The sequence below is a fragment of the Bolinopsis microptera genome, chromosome 2 (genome assembly GCF_026151205.1).
Source record: "Bolinopsis microptera isolate Bmic1 chromosome 2, MBARI_Bmic_1.0, whole genome shotgun sequence".
NCBI classification, from domain to species: Eukaryota; Metazoa; Ctenophora; class Tentaculata; order Lobata; family Bolinopsidae; genus Bolinopsis; species Bolinopsis microptera.
The window spans coordinates 10,572,624-10,588,790 of NC_087073.1; the positions used below are offsets into that span (position 1 = coordinate 10,572,624).

At 36.7% G+C, this 16,167-nt stretch overlaps 3 protein-coding genes across 4 annotated transcripts; 1 reads left to right on the forward strand and 2 right to left on the reverse strand.

Moving 5' to 3' along the window:
* The first annotated feature begins 385 nt into the window (after positions 1 to 385).
* Positions 386 to 14,505, forward strand: LOC134826514 (phosphatidylinositol glycan anchor biosynthesis class U protein-like). 2 transcript variants are annotated; one of them, XM_063838900.1, is made up of 8 exons: positions 386 to 515; positions 636 to 785; positions 925 to 1,098; positions 9,998 to 10,166; positions 10,392 to 10,591; positions 13,128 to 13,334; positions 13,455 to 13,575; positions 13,890 to 14,505. In XM_063838900.1, the coding sequence occupies exons 1-8, from the start codon at positions 399 to 401 to the stop codon at positions 13,985 to 13,987; spliced, it is 1,236 nt and encodes a 411-aa protein (XP_063694970.1). In that variant the 5' UTR covers positions 386 to 398; the 3' UTR covers positions 13,988 to 14,505. The 2 variants fall into 2 exon arrangements, with proteins under 2 accessions (XP_063694970.1, XP_063694971.1); XM_063838901.1 differs by having other exon boundaries at positions 13,455 to 13,565; positions 13,880 to 14,078.
* LOC134826513 (sodium/glucose cotransporter 4-like) lies at positions 916 to 8,983 on the reverse strand. Its single transcript, XM_063838898.1, has 15 exons — positions 8,594 to 8,983; positions 8,379 to 8,471; positions 7,570 to 7,715; positions 7,097 to 7,221; positions 6,695 to 6,813; positions 6,476 to 6,571; positions 6,077 to 6,322; positions 3,821 to 3,942; positions 3,448 to 3,577; positions 3,076 to 3,206; positions 2,668 to 2,762; positions 2,390 to 2,498; positions 2,126 to 2,274; positions 1,852 to 1,981; positions 916 to 1,752 (listed from the first exon to the last, which is right to left on the reverse strand). Exons 1-15 carry the CDS (start codon positions 8,646 to 8,648, stop codon positions 1,573 to 1,575), a joined length of 1,926 nt encoding a protein of 641 aa, XP_063694968.1. The 5' UTR covers positions 8,649 to 8,983; the 3' UTR covers positions 916 to 1,572.
* A 33-nt stretch (positions 14,506 to 14,538) lies between the features above and the next one.
* On the reverse strand, positions 14,539 to 15,367 carry LOC134826772 (uncharacterized). The gene is made up of 2 exons (XM_063839270.1): positions 14,925 to 15,367; positions 14,539 to 14,699 (listed from the first exon to the last, which is right to left on the reverse strand). The coding sequence occupies exons 1-2, from the start codon at positions 15,365 to 15,367 to the stop codon at positions 14,639 to 14,641; spliced, it is 504 nt and encodes a 167-aa protein (XP_063695340.1). The 3' UTR covers positions 14,539 to 14,638.
* Positions 15,368 to 16,167: the final 800 nt, after the last annotated feature.

Here is a 16,167-nt window from a genome sequence, read left to right on the forward strand (position 1 = left end):
ATAATTCAAAGAATTATTTCTGTATAATGTATGTACGACCGCCCACGTGCAAATAAGACGAGAAATAGGAAATTGCAAAGTAACCATGGTAACGAGGGTTGTTAAACGCACGTGCACGTGCAAAGATTGCCGAGCGACATTTTGATCGATTTTGTGGTAATTACGTTGTGTTTGGTGCAAGCTACATTTCAATCGGCTGTATCTTGGGTTGATGCGATAAAAACTGACTACCAAAGAACACTATTAGCTTCCTCCCTGTGACCATGGGCTTTCTAGTTTATTTATATATTTATTTATTTATATTTTCATAATTTTCCTTTCATCAAAATATTATACATACATTTAAAAAGATTTAGCGCCCTCCAGCAAATTCTAACTTTAGTGTCAGCTTTGCAGTCATGTTAGGTGAATTTGCTGTAGGAGTCTTTTTACGATTGGCAACATCATTGACACCACTAAGTCATTGGCTAGAAGAAAGAGTGGAGATAACGACCCCAACATCTAGCTGGAAAAGGGTAAGTAAAGTGTAAGATTGACCAGATTCGATTGCAATCGTTTCCTGCTTTCTTAGATCAAAAAAGTCTGTTTACATTGTATGATTTTTAAGTACATTTATTCCATTAATCTTATTTCAGATTGAAGAAGGAATTGCATTAAAACAGTTTGGCCTTGATCCTTATGCTGGTGATATCGTACATGAGCCTCCCCTAAACATCATGATGTACAGTTTAATATCAAGTTATTCCTCCTATTTCTTTATACTAGTGGACATTCTTTCAGCACTGGTGAGTGTTGCTGTTATAACTTTATAAACATTTTATTTCGAATCTTTCATCCCACAGTCTTTGTGTAAATTTGATGATTTTAATTAATTTATGGTTGAAACTGTTGTTTACCAAAATAGAAATAGTCTAATATTTTCAGCTCCTCAAAATAAGTATAGACAGAATACACAAAAATATGGTGGATCAGGAAGACAATGAAGAATGCCATTCAACTTTTGAGAAGCTCAAGATGAAACTAAATGAGAAAACCGGATATTACAGTCTACTTATTTTCCTGTTTAATCCCTATTCTATCGCGCTCTGTGCTTCTAAGGTACTTGCTTCATATCTGGTTTTAGTAATAGGTATTATTCTCATTTAACTATTCGTGTGATAAGCTTAAAGATAATTAAAAATTCTTAATATGTGTTATATTATAATTAACAATGTATTGCTAGGAACCTGTGCAATGTGCACTGTATTTTGGTTTTGTACTGTATATTGATATCACTCATGCGAATAAGCTGCTTAATCGACACAAAATGTAAATGTTAGCATCCATGTTATACATTATTATCTAAATGTTCATGAATTGCAATACAATAGTCTGTCATACACTCCGAAATAAAGTATTAGAGAGAAATTATCATGAATATAGTTTTGCATCTAAGGTATAATAATATCTAAAATAATTTTCATGCCAAGAATTAGAATATAGTTTCTTTAATGTAAACACTAATCAGGTATTGTACAATTCTAAAATAAAGTTATAATATAATTCTTAATCTCAATTAAGTTTCCATATGCATTATAGATCTTTGCCACAAGAAAATAGTATGTAAAGAGATATTCCAAATGAAATGATGATGGCTGAATTAATTCTAGTCACGTATTTCATCCTTGTGCTTTGGTACACACTTTTAATCACATCTGCTGCTTCCTTCTCTGGTTCCTCTAGATTGCTGAATCCACAAAACCAGTTGTAAGCCTGAAATTGATCAGCGTTTTAAAGTCGCATTCTTGATTTTGATGAATGTCCTGAGTGACTTTCTTGTAAAGTATGTTATTAAATAAAAAGAAGACAAACCTTGACAAAAACAGGAGCTTCATCATCTTGGAGAGATTTATTACTGTCAGAATCAGCCTTTCCGTTCTTTATTCCTTCCAATGTATTTGCCTCAATAATATCAGGAGCCACCTTTTTACTCGTCATTCTCCTGGTAAACAAAATGATGTGTCACCCGTCACCGTTCATTTTATCAAATTCATCTGAACTGATCGCAAAGATTACCAGGGAGCTGAGCTGTTGTTAAAAAATGTTCGACTATGTACTACAGTAGTTACCAAAACAGTAATCTCACTTGGTCCAAATAGTGGTGTTGATCAAACATTCTGGATCAGGCCGCTCAGTGAAGTAACTTGTTGTTACTGTTGTTATTATTGTTGTCCAGAACACTATGATAGCATAATACATGTAGTGGACCTTCACTATTATAGGTCGAGTATCGTCCTGATAAAGAAGGTGTGTTGTATTAAAGGGGGAGTGGGGGGGGGGGCGCCCCCAGGTCAAAGCCGATAAAGTAGAACAAACGATATTGTATGATTTGTGTCTAAAATAAACTCACTAATCCACATCGCGGTGCCGAGTAAGAGAACTCCATGAGCATGCGAACAATACCAACCAAAGTACCGGCACATAAACCAAAGAATGCACCTTTCTCATTCGTCCATGTGCTGAAAATGAGAATGAAGATATTACGAAGTTCTATGTAGTAGGTAGCTAAATACAAATTCAGATTGATTGCCATGCAGTAACTATCCCACAGTTATTGAGCTATCAAATTTTCAACATTCGCCTCACTAAACCATGACGGGGGGGGGGGTGAGGGAAGGGGAAACTGACCATGTGATTGCAAGGAAGTACACGGCAGCAATAGGTGGTGCAAGATATGCTGAGATTGACTGAATGTACACAAACAACTGTCCTCCTTGTAATACCTTGCACAATACATCATGTTAGCTTACAACTATAGGTTTAATTTATAGAACTATAAATTTAATTATATAGAACTATAAATTTAATTATATAGAACTATATCTATAAGTTTTTCGATATAAAATATTGAAATACTGTTTTAATTAAATAGAATGACAGGAGACATTTTGGAAGATTTTTAAATAGAAGCTTTTCTGCCGTTTCCTTGACCGAAATTTCAATATTTTGAATGAATTTGTCTTCAATAACCAATTAGCGAGTTCACTGTAGATGGCAGAAAGGTTTGATGAAATAATCAGAATACTTTTAACAAACCTGCACAAGAGGGATCCACACAATGGACACAACTGTCAAGAACACCACAAACAATCTGCCAACTAGAAGTAACTCCCTGGTCTTAGCGTTCTTTCTTATCAGTGGCCAAACGTCCATAGTGAAAAGTGTACCTGATATTTGAGTCACTTATTTAATTATTTTACAATAGAATTTAACTGATCAACTAATTGACTCTAGTTAAACCTCGGAATCTGCACTTCAAGCATAAACATAATGCCAAAAAGCTTATAAATTTCATATCTAATACTATAAACAATCTCATTTATGGAGTTCCTGAAAGTAAAATTGTGGCTATTGTTAAAACACATCATTGCGTTAAGAAGAGAATTAAAAGTCTATTCAAGAACTTACTGGCAGAGTTGAAAATGGAAGTAAGATCTGACATGAGTGCAGCTAACATAACAGCTATCATAATTCCTCTGAGACCAGTTGGCATGAGATTCATCACCAGTTCCGGGTAAGCAAGGTTGGAACAACCAGCCTGAAGGGCAAGTCCTTATATGGGCATCACTTGTAATATCACGTGTAATATATGAAGTGATTTCTCAGCTAATTGAAATTAGTGTTAATGCATTGATAACTTCTATTTTCTTAGATCGGTGGCAATAAGATGGTAAGGGTCTGGGTTTACAGCCAAAAATTGGCACAGAAACCAAATTCATCAAAATGTTAGCAGTGCGAAGTAGTATACTCTTTTACTCTTAATAGATCTGCATTTACTTACCTTGCTTTGACAGAAATTCATGCACGCTTCCTCTGTAGCGCATCCGATAGTGTCAGGGAAGAGGGCTCTAGCTACCATACCAGGTACAACCATCAGGAATACTGGTAACAGCTTGAGGTAGCCTGGTGTACAAGTGTTACTATTAGTAGTAGTATTAGTAGTAGTAGTATGAGTAGTAGTATTAGTAGTAGTAGTAGTATAGTAGTAGTAGTATTAGTAGTAGTATTAGTTGTAGTAGTAGTAGTAGTATTAGTAGTAGTATTAGTAGTAGTATTAGTAGTAGTATTAGTAGTATTAGTAGTTGTATTAGTAGTATTAGTAGTATTAGTAGTAGTATTAGTAGTAGTAATAGTATTAGTAGTAGTATTAGTAGTAGTATTGGTAGTAGTATTAGTATTAGTAGTAGTATTAGTAGTAGTCTAGTATTAGTAGTAGTATTAGTAGTAGTATTAGTAGTAGTATTAGTAGTATTAGTAGTAGTAGTAGTAGTATTAAGGGGTCATTCATAATAACTAAGTATTTCTTAAGTAAATACTCGCTAGTAATTACTTAGATTTTTCTGAGTCTCAAAATCGGTATTCACAAAGTTTGAGCATTTACTGCCCAGTAAAAACTAATACTCAAGCTGAATTCATCGTGAGTATGACTTACATTCAAGTAAATACTCACTAAAATGCTCTCAAACTAGCACTCAAATACTCAAATCAGTATTTTAAGAAGCACGACAGGTTAATTCAGATCTTTTGTTTGCCATCTTATGTTAATGGGAAAACACCCAAATTCGGATGTACATCGATGTATCGAAGGAATGTGAAATAAACATTTTCGAGGGGAATTCGTGTCGAGTACATTCGACATTCGCACATCACGTACCGCATATAATGTCTGTGATGGAATTTGTGATATCGCAATCTCGAAATGGCGGCAAAATGACAACACCCTTGACTCCGAAGATAATTCAGAATCATTCTTGATATCTATAATGAATGTTTCGTGTGCGATATTGTGTCCCCTACAGGTAATTTCACGTCCCTTTTACAGTGGTTTACCGTGATGTACTGTAGTTTTCTTTTATCCACGGTAGTTTCCCGAAACCCACCGTAGTTTTACTGTGGTTTGCCGTCAATTTCTATTACAATCATCTCGGTACGCAATTTTTATCGCTAGTCCTAGCCAAAGCTTTCAGAGAGGTTTTTTATGGTAATCGTACTGTAGTGCGACACGTACTGTAGTGCGACACGTACTCTAGTGCGAAGTCCGACAAAAACACTCTCTGTCGCACTACAGTACGTGTCGCACTACGATCCAGGAAGCGTACTCTACTGCGACAGTGTCGATCTTGGAGGCTTCGCACTAGGGTACGTGTCGCACTAGAGTACGTGTCGCACTACAGTACGTGAACCGTTTTTTATAACTATTTTTTGAATTGATGACTGATCTGCGTTACTTGGCTCCTGAATGTCGTAGGGACAGAATTTTTAGCTTTAACTAACCGTAATGGTCGCATCTATATTGGACTTACAAGGAAGCTTATACTCTAACGTGTTTATTTTTCTGGGAAAATTTGCAAAAACGTCATCCAATCGGGAAAAAATATATTAGAGCTTTTGTACTGGCAGTGAGGAGTCGTCCCTGAAAATTTGAAGTGAAAATATCAATTAGAAGGGAAGTTATTCACGTTAAAAGTCGTTGAGCAATAGGTGAGAAAATGATTTGAGAATGTGAATTCGGTTCTCACATTTTGAGCATGAGTTTTGATCATTTGCTAACTTTATGAATACCAATCTTGAGTTAGTTTTGGGTGACGAGTAAATACTAACTTTATGAATACCGATTTGAGTGCTAGTTCCAACTCTGAGCATTTACTAGCGACAAAATACTCAGCCCAGCAAATACTTAACTTTACGAATACCAAAAGCGAATTTGATCTCAAAATCTAAGATTATCTCACAATTTGAGTCTGAGTTTTCGTTTTTGAATGACACCTTTAGTACTAGTAGTATTAGTTGTTCAGATTCCCATTAGAATGAAATGCTATTCATGTTATGCATCATCGTCTCGTCATTAGAAATTTAGGTAAATATCTAATAAATTCATTCTCCTAATGAAAGTGACTGTGTGACTGTGTGACAGTGTGACTGTGTGACTGTGTGACTGTGTGAATGTGTGACTGTGTGACTGTGTGAATGTGTGAATGTGTGACTGTGTGACTGTGTGACTGTGCGATTGTGTGACTGTGTGACTGTGTTGTCTGACCTGCAAGAACTAGCGCCCCCTGGGCATGAGAGAGTGACTTAGCAGACAGGACTCTTTGTACCATCATCTGATCAGCGCACCAGTACCACGTACTGGAAGGGAACTGCCCGAATATGAAACCCGGCCAGGGAATATCGCCCTTCACCGGGTCGCGCAACATTACAAATGCGTCACTCCGCGGGTACCCACATTCAGTACCTGGGTAGGTTACATTCGGGATTGCTGCTCTGTACTGCTCCTGAAGACCTGGTCAGAGTGTAATTAAGTCCTTATATGGGCATCACGTTATCATGTAAAGTTGTGTTTTGAATCAACAAATCAACAGAATAATAATAATTAATATGATAATTAATAATATATAAATAATATATAACACGTGATGCCCATTTAAGGACTTACCACTCCAGCCCCCAATCTTGACCATACTCTTTCCCGCCACAATGGAAGCTCCAGCTAACATGATCACTGTTTGCAGTGTGTCAGTATAGATAACAGCTGTGGGAAAGTGGGTTATTAAATAGAATAGAATATCTTGATAGAGTCATACACACTGTTATGTTGGTACATTCACAACCTTTTTACCCAATGTATAATGTTACTATAGTAGTAGACACATACCAGTAAGTCCTCCACCAATAGTAGTAAGAGCAGTTAGCAGCAGTATCCCAACCACTGATACGTACAGGCTCCAGTCCAGTGCTCGTTCAATAAACAAGCCTCCAGAGTACAGATTTACACTGAAGTAGTGTTCAAGTGCTAGTCGTAGAAGTAGTGTTACTGTTCATGTATTGTTATTGCTCTTCTTGCCAATTACAGGGTGATTCAAAAAGAATGTTGGAATTTTAAATAGCTACAATTTTTGAGACAAATTAATTACTTTTTAAATCACCTTGTATTTCTCAATAGTGAATTGAAGTGTTCTGGGTGTGGCTTTGCTGTTCTTAAACTTTATTACGATTTGTACATTGTACAAGCAGTTGCATACAGCTAACATGCAAATTATATTTGAGGTGCTAAAACCTTATTTTAGTGAAAATGTAGAGGAGAATGGAAAGGAAGGTGAGGTAGAGTTTGATCCTCTTTTTTCCTCCGAACCTCTTTTCCATATACTCTGGAAGTGTACTGACTCTGCTTGCTATGTAAACCTGATAAAGGTTGTTAACGTCATATTACTTGTTTGAAGATGTTTATCCTGAGTGTTTCACTAGGGTTACCTTATGTCGAGCAACTTAAATCGTGTCCAAACACAGTTCTACTCGTCTATTATTTACTGTTCAATCACGAGCAATCAACTTTCAAACTGCATTATCTAAGGCCCTGATTCATAAACAAAATATTTTTAGACCTAATTAATTTCATCGTGGCTCGGCTATGCAGGCTTCGACCGATATGAAAACCCCCAAGATTTTCTTGCTGGATCCACCCCTGAATTGCATCATTGTGAAATGTGAAATTGTAAGTCGCTGCTCAGCTTTAGCTAAAGTTTTACTTACCGGAATGAAGACATGTCCTAGAATTTGAAGGAGGATTGTAGCATCAAGTTCAAACGCTCCTACACCCAGACCAGAGGCTGCCCCTGAGCCAACTAAACCAATGAAGTGTTCCGAGCCTATGTTACTTGCAAACACAGAGGCTCCCACTGAAATGAACTTACTTTAATAAACATATTTCACCTTATACATAATGTGTTAGTTTATCCCATATATTATTGTGCAATATATAACAAGGGCTTTAACTTAAAATATAATGCAAGTAGCGTATTGCATACTTATAAATACAGGGATTCTTTCTATTTAATACAAGGCTAGTAGCTAAATAGTAAATACTCTATACATTTAGTAAATTTGTTCGTAGAGAGCAATGAATTTAACTTATCCCTATGTATTATATATTCCTCAAAGGCAAGATTATAAAAATATAGATCACGTTGCTACATCTCTACTATAATTCAGAGAATTGTTTTTGTTGTACGACCGCCCACGTGCAAATCAGACGAGAAATAGGAAGTTTCGTAGTAACCATGGTTATGGTGTTGTACATGCACGTGCAATGATTGTTTTAACGTCATTTTGTGGTAATTACGTTGTGTTCACTCATTCAGTATGAGATACATTTTAATCGGCTGTGTCTTCGGTTTCGATGGATATTTTTGATACAATAAAACTGCAACTTCCCTCCCTGTGACCACGGGCTTTCTAGTTCAATATAATATAATATACTGTTAACTGGTTACACATGGCACTTGTTGTTCAGATAACAAGAATATTGATTATGTGTAGTAATAGATTAAGATAGTTGTCACCTGGAATGAAAGTCATGAATCGTCCAGCTAGGAAGTATCCTTTAACACTGCCTCGTTTAGAAACCCACATGGCATACAGACCCACTCCGATAACTGAAACCATACTGTCAGGACTGTGTGTATTTTACACGTGATGCCCATATAAGGACTTATCACCAGGTTATTGTAAAGGAGCATTAAATATTTGAAATAGACTACAGTTATCTAACACTCACCTAGAATGAAATAAGCCGCCACCGCAAACACGTCCCATCCGTTTAGAGTTGCCATTGCCCAGTAATGATGGGTGACAAGTGGTACAAGTAGTTCGTACAGCTACCTTCTAATGGTCGGGTTGTTTGAGCAAGGTAACAAATATATGTAGATTGTAGAGTGGGCACATGACTCTGATAACAGTACTGTAAAACTACAAATTTAGTTAAAAGAAGCAGCAAGTGATACTAGCAGTAGTATTAGTAGCAGGTGATAGAATGCCCAAGAACTGAAAGCACTGAATTTTAGGGTTCAGCAACAGTTTAATGAGATGAGGAACCCGATATTTGCTTTACAGCCTCCCCACAACCTCTCATGAGCAAATCAAACAATTGTTACAACAAACACAGAGCAAAGATTTTAAAGGAGGGTCCGGTGGGTGGCTTAAAGGAGCACATTCCTCTCCAGATCCTAATTACTGATGAAGAGACGTGTGTGCTAGAAATAAAAGAAGGGGAAGCCTTCAATCACAGCTGGAATTTCAGCCGGTTCTGTAAAATACAGGTCAGGTTCCGATATCAATTCAAACGAAGGCAACTAGACTAGAAATGAAACTGTTGGAGATTCTTAGGAGCAATTATCACCCCTAATAGGATTAAAAGTGCGGTTTCAAAGCATTATGTGAGACTATCGTACATTAGGAAAGTCTGGAGTTATCCCAGTTACATAACGTGTAAATTTAAATATGGCACTTTAAACAAAGTTTCAAAACGTGAGTGTTTTTACTGATTAGGAGCTGTATATTATCATAATATTATGGTATTACATTAATTTCAAATTAAAATATCATCACTTAGTACATACTCTCGTTTCTGGTGAGTATTATTTATGGTAATGGTATATCCTAATTTCACCAATGGGATTTGCAGAATTATACGGTCCACCGGCTTATCTAGATTTTAGATAAGCCGGTGGACCGTATAATTCTAGAACCGCTTCATTAAAAAGTTAAAAGTAATCAGATTTAATGTGTAAGCAGTGATCCGCTCACGGGTTGCATTTCTATTGAAGTTATGATATCGCAGTTCCAATAGAATTTAAAAGAAAACAAGTGTTTACCAGATGAAAAGCTCGAATTATGTAAAATAATTGTTCCAGAAAATTCTAACCTCTTTTGAAATTTGATGTGAATAAAATACACACAGTTGATAAAATTGAGTACAATTGTTTTAATTATATTGAGTAGGACATGACACGGAGCATTATTAGACACCAGAGAAAGCCACTTTAGGAGGATTAGGTATTATCTACCTTTTTAAAAGTGTGTGTTCTGGTACCTATAATAGAGCATGAGCGTGTCACTGCGTAGACTTTGTCCCACCTATAAATGTATAACACACATATTTACAAGTCCGGGTGTATTTCAGTCGACCCAGTGTACCACGAACCTGCTGTATGCTGTAATGCTGTACGGAGTGAGTATTAACAGCGTGGTGCTAGTGTCTGTAGTCACTGCTCTGGCCAGCTACTCCACTCTCTTCCCTGTCATGGTCCTCGTTCCTATCTTCCTGCATCACAGGAACAAGGCTCTCACCGGTCAGTAACAGTTTACAGTAAGCAAACTGTAGGCGGACTAGTTTCTCAGTTAAAGTATTGAAAAGTATTTACCAATTCCCTAACTTTATAACTTTATAAATTCAATAACGACTGTATTCAATTTTATAGCTTCGGGGGTTAGCGTGCAGTAGTACTCGAAGAAAAGAACTGTTTGATCTATCTCATTTATTTCCTCTCTGCTGCACTAATCTCTATCTCTCTCAGGAATAGTGACGTTTGTAGTAAGCTTCTCCCTGCTGCACTACACTTCCTATCTAGTTTGCGGAGGTAACTGGAGCTACGTACAGTCTGTGTACGGGTTTATCCTCACAGTTCCCGACTACACACCTAATATTGGGGCTGCTTGGTATTTCTTCTCTGAGATGTTCTCTCATTTCACCGTCCTCTTCCTCTCTGTTTATCAGGTCAGGATAAAAGAAAATCTCCGCTACAAGCCAAACTAGGCAAAATCGCAGCATATTCGCGGTCAGTTGAAAGTGGAAGTATCCCACCTTTTGAAGAACTAGAAACAATATTGACTTAGGTACAGAAAGTAATCTAGTTATGCAGTCTAGGATACAAGGATACAAGGATACAAGGATACAAGGATACAAGGATACAAAAGTGATAATTACTTTATTGAGTACACAATAGTTGTAATTCTGAAATAATTTAAGTTACACAATTCTAATTATTTACAAGTGTGTAGGGATAATTTAGAAATGTTATATAATGCTAGTTTTAGAAAAATAGATAAATCGAGTTTGTATGGTTCAATCTTATTTTAAGGTCCTATAGCATTATGCACTTGCCAGTATTTGAGTGGAAATCTGGGCTCTTATAATAGGCTGTATGATTTTCGTTCACAGAGAGAATTGAATGGATTGCTCTTGCTGTGGCAGTGAGTGTGGTAGGATCTAGAGTTTTGTTGGAGAGCAAACCGACTAGGTCAGTAATGTTTAGGGGATGGAAATTGAATTTTTCCCTAACTGAGGAGTAGAGCAAACAGTCAATCAATACGTGACTTTCGTCCTCAATCTATCAGTCTATGATCACTAAACATAAAATATCATTAATATCAGGACGCAACTGTGAACTGAACCACTAAACCAATGTAATAGAACACCAAAAGCGACTTCACACCTGATGAGCAATTTATTGATACTTTAGGCTCTCCTCCCCAATTATGTTATTACGCAAGCAGTTGAACCCAATCTTCAGTCCATTAAACAATTATCGGGATTAACTCAACCTTCAAGGAAATATTTTGAGACCTACCCTGGTATATATACAACTTTTGTTGATAGTGAGTGTCTCAGTAAGGCAATCCGCAATTGCCTTCTGAGATACAACGTGAACGACCCGCCAGGAATTCCTGGAGGGCTTGCTAGTCGACTCGCCAAGTCGTGCTAGCAAAACATAATACAGCGGGAAACGTAATACAGCGGTGGACGTGTAAACTGTATAAATATCAAACCAAACAAACAAGGAGAGAATTCTCTCCACCACTTTTATGCTGGTTCAGGCATGGCTCCAGCTCAAAATCTTTGGGTGGGTGCAGCTTGGCGCGTGGTGCGGGGGGGGGGGGGGGGGGGGGGGTTAAGCCCCTGGAAGATTTTGGAATTTTACCCTCCTTTAAACGTATTTCAATATCTCTCAGAACAGTCTCAATTGAGTAGAAGTCAGAAGAAAGTAATCAAACAAATTAACAGATTTATTTAACGTAATTTATATAAAGGTCAGAGGATACTTTGATAGACGTTATTATTCAAATATTATTCATAACTAAGTAATGACTTGTGAGCAGGGGTGTAGGAATGATTTTCTTCATGGGGGGTCAGTTACCATCAGTTACCATCAGTTACCATCATATCTTGATGGAATGGTCCTTAGACCGGTTCATAAAAACAAAATGTCCTTGAATAATTAGGAGTTTGTTCTTATCTGTTGATCCTTAGGTTCCAACTCTTCCATCTTCAGTCTACTCCTGCCACACCCATATTTCATGGGTTTTTAATACAGGTAAAATATTATCTAGAATCGGCTTTTTTAGTATGAAGGAGTAATGTTAACTGTTTAAGATTCGTTATTCAAATATTAATGTCACGAAGGCATTTCGTTTAATGTGGGTTAAGTTCTGATTAACCCACATTAAACGATTAACCCACAGTATCTTTCTGAAAGATACTGATTTTTTAAATAAGAATCAAAATTATATATAATTTTGATTCTTATTCAAAAAATCAGTATATATTATATATAATAGCAAGCAATATAATATATAACACAACATAAAAACACAGCTGTTTAAAGAGCTTCTTCAGATCCTCCTTAGTCTTTAGAGAGTACTGTCTGCAGTGGGATTCCACAACGAGCATCAGCTATTAATACGACGCTTCACTTCTGTGCGAATCGTTTGGATATTTCTTTAGTAGTGCCTCTGGAACCACAGGGGCGTTTGGGAGTGTACTCCTCCTCCTGAAGGCTGATGTCCAGCTGAGAATCGTCGGACGACATAGAGCCATAAAAAAATCCAAGGGCGTGGTTCTTAACATCATCAGAACTTAAAACCGACATTAAACGAAATGCCTTCATGAAATTTATATTTGAATAACGAATCTTAAACAGCTAACATTACTCCTTCATACTAAAAAAGCCGATTCTAGATATTTTACCTGTTACATAAGAAACCCATAAAATATGGGCGTGACCGGAGTAGACCGAAGATGGAAGAGTTGGAACTTGAAATTTTGTGTGTGGTTTTTGAACCTAAGGATCAACAGATAAGAACATACTCCTAATTATTCTCCTAAATTTGTCCTTAATGACGTACAGTTAAAGTTTGATTGGTTCTTTCACAAATGAGGTTGGGATTTTTTGTACTTTAATGCTCGATTATAGAACATTTTATTTAAATATCAGTTTATTATTTAGACATTTTACAATTTAACTATCACTCAGTTGAACCTGCTGCTCTACTCGCTGCCCCTGTCCCTCAAGTTCCCTAACTCTCCTCCTCTCGTCATCTTCTCACTTCTCATGGTTCTCGCTCTCTTCAAGCCTTACACTTGTGTTGGAGATTACGTGGTCCCCTTCGCCATGCTGCCTCTTTGGTTACATCTCTTCAAATACCTCCAACAGTTTTACGTTGTTGCTGTTGCTACTGTGGTTAGTTCTCTATATTTACATTGCTTCTACACTTCATTATCACAATTCATTATTTTATTCCTAGATAAAAGTAATGTTATTGAGACTTGGAGCGGCCATAAACCTCCTGTTTTGTTTCAGGTGCTGACTCTGCTGTGGCCTGTGTTGTGGTATCTGTGGGTGCACTGCCTCAACGCTAACAGTAACTTCTACTTTGCTATTACTCTCGCCTTCGTCCTATTCCAAAGCTTCCTTCTCTCAGGTAGTTATATATCTAAATTCTAACCGCTATTTTACTTTCAGGCTGATATCTCGTTAAAACCGTTATTTCACTTATAACATTTATTTTACTCATAACTTTACTGTTGTAGTTTTTTCTCTGTCTTGGAGACGGTGATCTAACTACCGTTCGGTGGAATTCAACTTTGTAAAATGTCTAAATTTCATCACCCTTGATATTTTTATAATCTTTATTGATAAGAGTCAACAGACGGGAATCACGGAATAATTATTAGTGTAAAAAGTTTTAAATGTTAGCATTTGACCGATAAACTGTAGTTAATTACCTTCTCTCAGATATTCTGTACGCAAAGATGAGACGAGATTATGCTCTAAAGAATGGGATAGAGACGAAGAAGATAGATGGTCAAGATACAGTCGTTACTCTTAACTAACCATTATATTATATTACTTTAGTCTTATTAGTATAACATTTCAATAAATTAGAATAGTGGTAGTGTAGAGGATTAAATCATTTATCTCGTTATATTAATATTATGTTGAATAAATTGGACTCTGAGATTACAGAAAATTGATGAAATTATCTTTAAAGCTTTAAATTGCATTTGAATTGGAATACCAATCAGTATTTTTCAATCTCAGAGCCACTTTATCTGTGTTATTTTAGTTTATCGTTTTGTTTACCTGCTGTTATTGTTATATTAATTAGAATACACTTGTAGGGAAATACATCACCAGACTTTGTTCTTAGAGTCCACTTAATAATAGTTTAGATTTTGAATTTTTTCGGCTTGTTAACCTTGTGTTTGTAACATTTATTTTGGTTATCTAAGTTTTGCTAATATCAGTATGATGCTGTTTTTCATTGCGCCAATTAATAACTGAACTTAACACAGTATTCTCGAAATTTGTGCTCGTGTAAAAAATTACAAATGAAAGGTTCCTTTTTGATGAGAAGTTTTTCTTTGATTAGTGAATGACAGAAATTACACTATTCACTGACAAAAGTTAATTGGATATTTTCCCTGACTGCTCCAATGTTGAACTAAATCTAGATATCATCTACTATATGGCTCAGCTCTCTATCAGATATCATCTTTTCCCTCTATCCTGGCCTCGAACCAGTTCTCTAGGTCTCTAAATTTCCTGCAACAAGTAAATTGTGAGAATAGTATTTTAGATGCTAGGTTCTGAAGAGGCTGAGTTGTGGATATTACAGATCGAGTTAAACATGCTTAGTATAGTATAGGATCTACTATTTATATATAATATGTAGTATAATATAGGTGCTGCAAGGTTACATGATAATGGTTGTGCAACTTTCGAGCTCTAAGTAAAAGTAGTAAGTAGTAGTTATTGGTAGTGACTAACCCCAGAACCTCACACTCCCTTGGTTCCTTGATGCACACATAGTTAATAACAGAGTCCCTGATAGCATTTAGAGCAGGGTAATCCCTTGAGGGGACCTGTTCACCGATTAAAAGAAGTTCCTTTATGATTTCATCATGACCAACATCTTCAGATCCTAGGAATGTTCTAGCTCTGTTACAAACCCCATGGTTGTCATGGTTACCATCGCAGTTAACTCCCATCAGCTCCAGCGCCTCTATCAGGTTTACAGCTGTCCAGGCTCTGCAGTCGTCTTGTTGGCGGTCACACTCGTAGTGTGTAATCTGCAGGAAGATGTTGTAGAGAAGATTGACTGCATCTGCTGATCCTACAAAGGAGTTTACTAAGGATTCAGCCAGTTCTTTCTCTATTGCTTCGTCGTTGTGTGCTGTCACGTGACCCAGAAGGAGAAGTGCTAGTAGCATATTCCGCATATTCCGCATATTCCGCATTTTCCACATATTCTTATCTAGAGTTATCTAGAGGTGTCAGTTTGGTATTAACTGGGATATCAACATTAGTTACCCAATCATTAAAACAAAGAAGGGTATCAGCTCCCATTAAGATGTGAAAATATTCGCAAACTATTTCTTATTTTATTGTAAAACAACAGATACAAATGGAGATAAGGTATGTTGCGCAATTTCACTCAAGCCACACTCAAACGGTGCCCTCAAAACATATGAACAAGTTCAATAAAAGTGGACTATAACAGTATGGTAGTAATACAGTGGTGTAGAAGTCCCGCCATGTTGCAATTATGCAGAGTGGATATCAAATATCAGTGCAATCCTGTGAGGTATGGTAAACATTTGTTTTTCTTGAAAAGCCAACACGAAGGTTGACGTTTGCGTCAAATCTCCTATTGTGTCAGAAACACCTGGATTACTCTGCCAACAGGCAACGTAATACGCAACTGATTAAGGAAGGTTAAAAAACACTAAAAGTGTTAGCAAAACTACAGATGCGCAGAAATGTTTCATTGCTCGAGAGGATTTAGTTGATAGGAGTAAACAAATTTGAATCGCCAAGTCGAAGTAATTTACAACTAAGAAAACTGTGAGATGAGTTTTCTTTCTAGGCGGGGATTCAGCCGTTTTTTTGAGTCAGTACGTAACAGCTGCATAACAATAGTCCTCGCTCGTTCAATTATCTGGAAGTTTATTTATCGTCAGTCTTGCACCGAGGGCTGAATTTGAGGAGCTAACCAATTGTTTAATCTTCC

What these genes read in the sequence shown, in the direction of transcription:
- LOC134826514 (XM_063838900.1), top strand. Translation starts at nt 399, where the DNA reads ATGTTAGGTGAATTTGCTGTAGGAGTCTTTTTACGATTGGCAACATCA. An exon ending in TGGACATTCTTTCAGCACTG is followed by an intron (nt 786 to 924) that starts GTGAGTGTTGCT and finishes TAATATTTTCAG; the next exon opens with CTCCTCAAAATAAGTATAGA. An exon ending in TTGTTGCTGTTGCTACTGTG is followed by an intron (nt 13,335 to 13,454) that starts GTTAGTTCTCTA and finishes GTTTTGTTTCAG; the next exon opens with GTGCTGACTCTGCTGTGGCC.
- LOC134826513 (XM_063838898.1), bottom strand. Translation starts at nt 8,648, where the DNA reads ATGGCAACTCTAAACGGATGGGACGTGTTTGCGGTGGCGGCTTATTTC. An exon ending in TAGGACATGTCTTCATTCCG is followed by an intron (nt 7,222 to 7,569) that starts GTAAGTAAAACT and finishes AACCTTTATCAG; the next exon opens with GTTTACATAGCAAGCAGAGT. An exon ending in AAGCTCCTGTTTTTGTCAAG is followed by an intron (nt 1,753 to 1,851) that starts GTTTGTCTTCTT and finishes GATCAATTTCAG; the next exon opens with GCTTACAACTGGTTTTGTGG.
- LOC134826772 (XM_063839270.1), bottom strand. Translation starts at nt 15,367, where the DNA reads ATGCTACTAGCACTTCTCCTTCTGGGTCACGTGACAGCACACAACGAC. An exon ending in AGGGAGTGTGAGGTTCTGGG is followed by an intron (nt 14,700 to 14,924) that starts GTTAGTCACTAC and finishes TACTTGTTGCAG; the next exon opens with GAAATTTAGAGACCTAGAGA.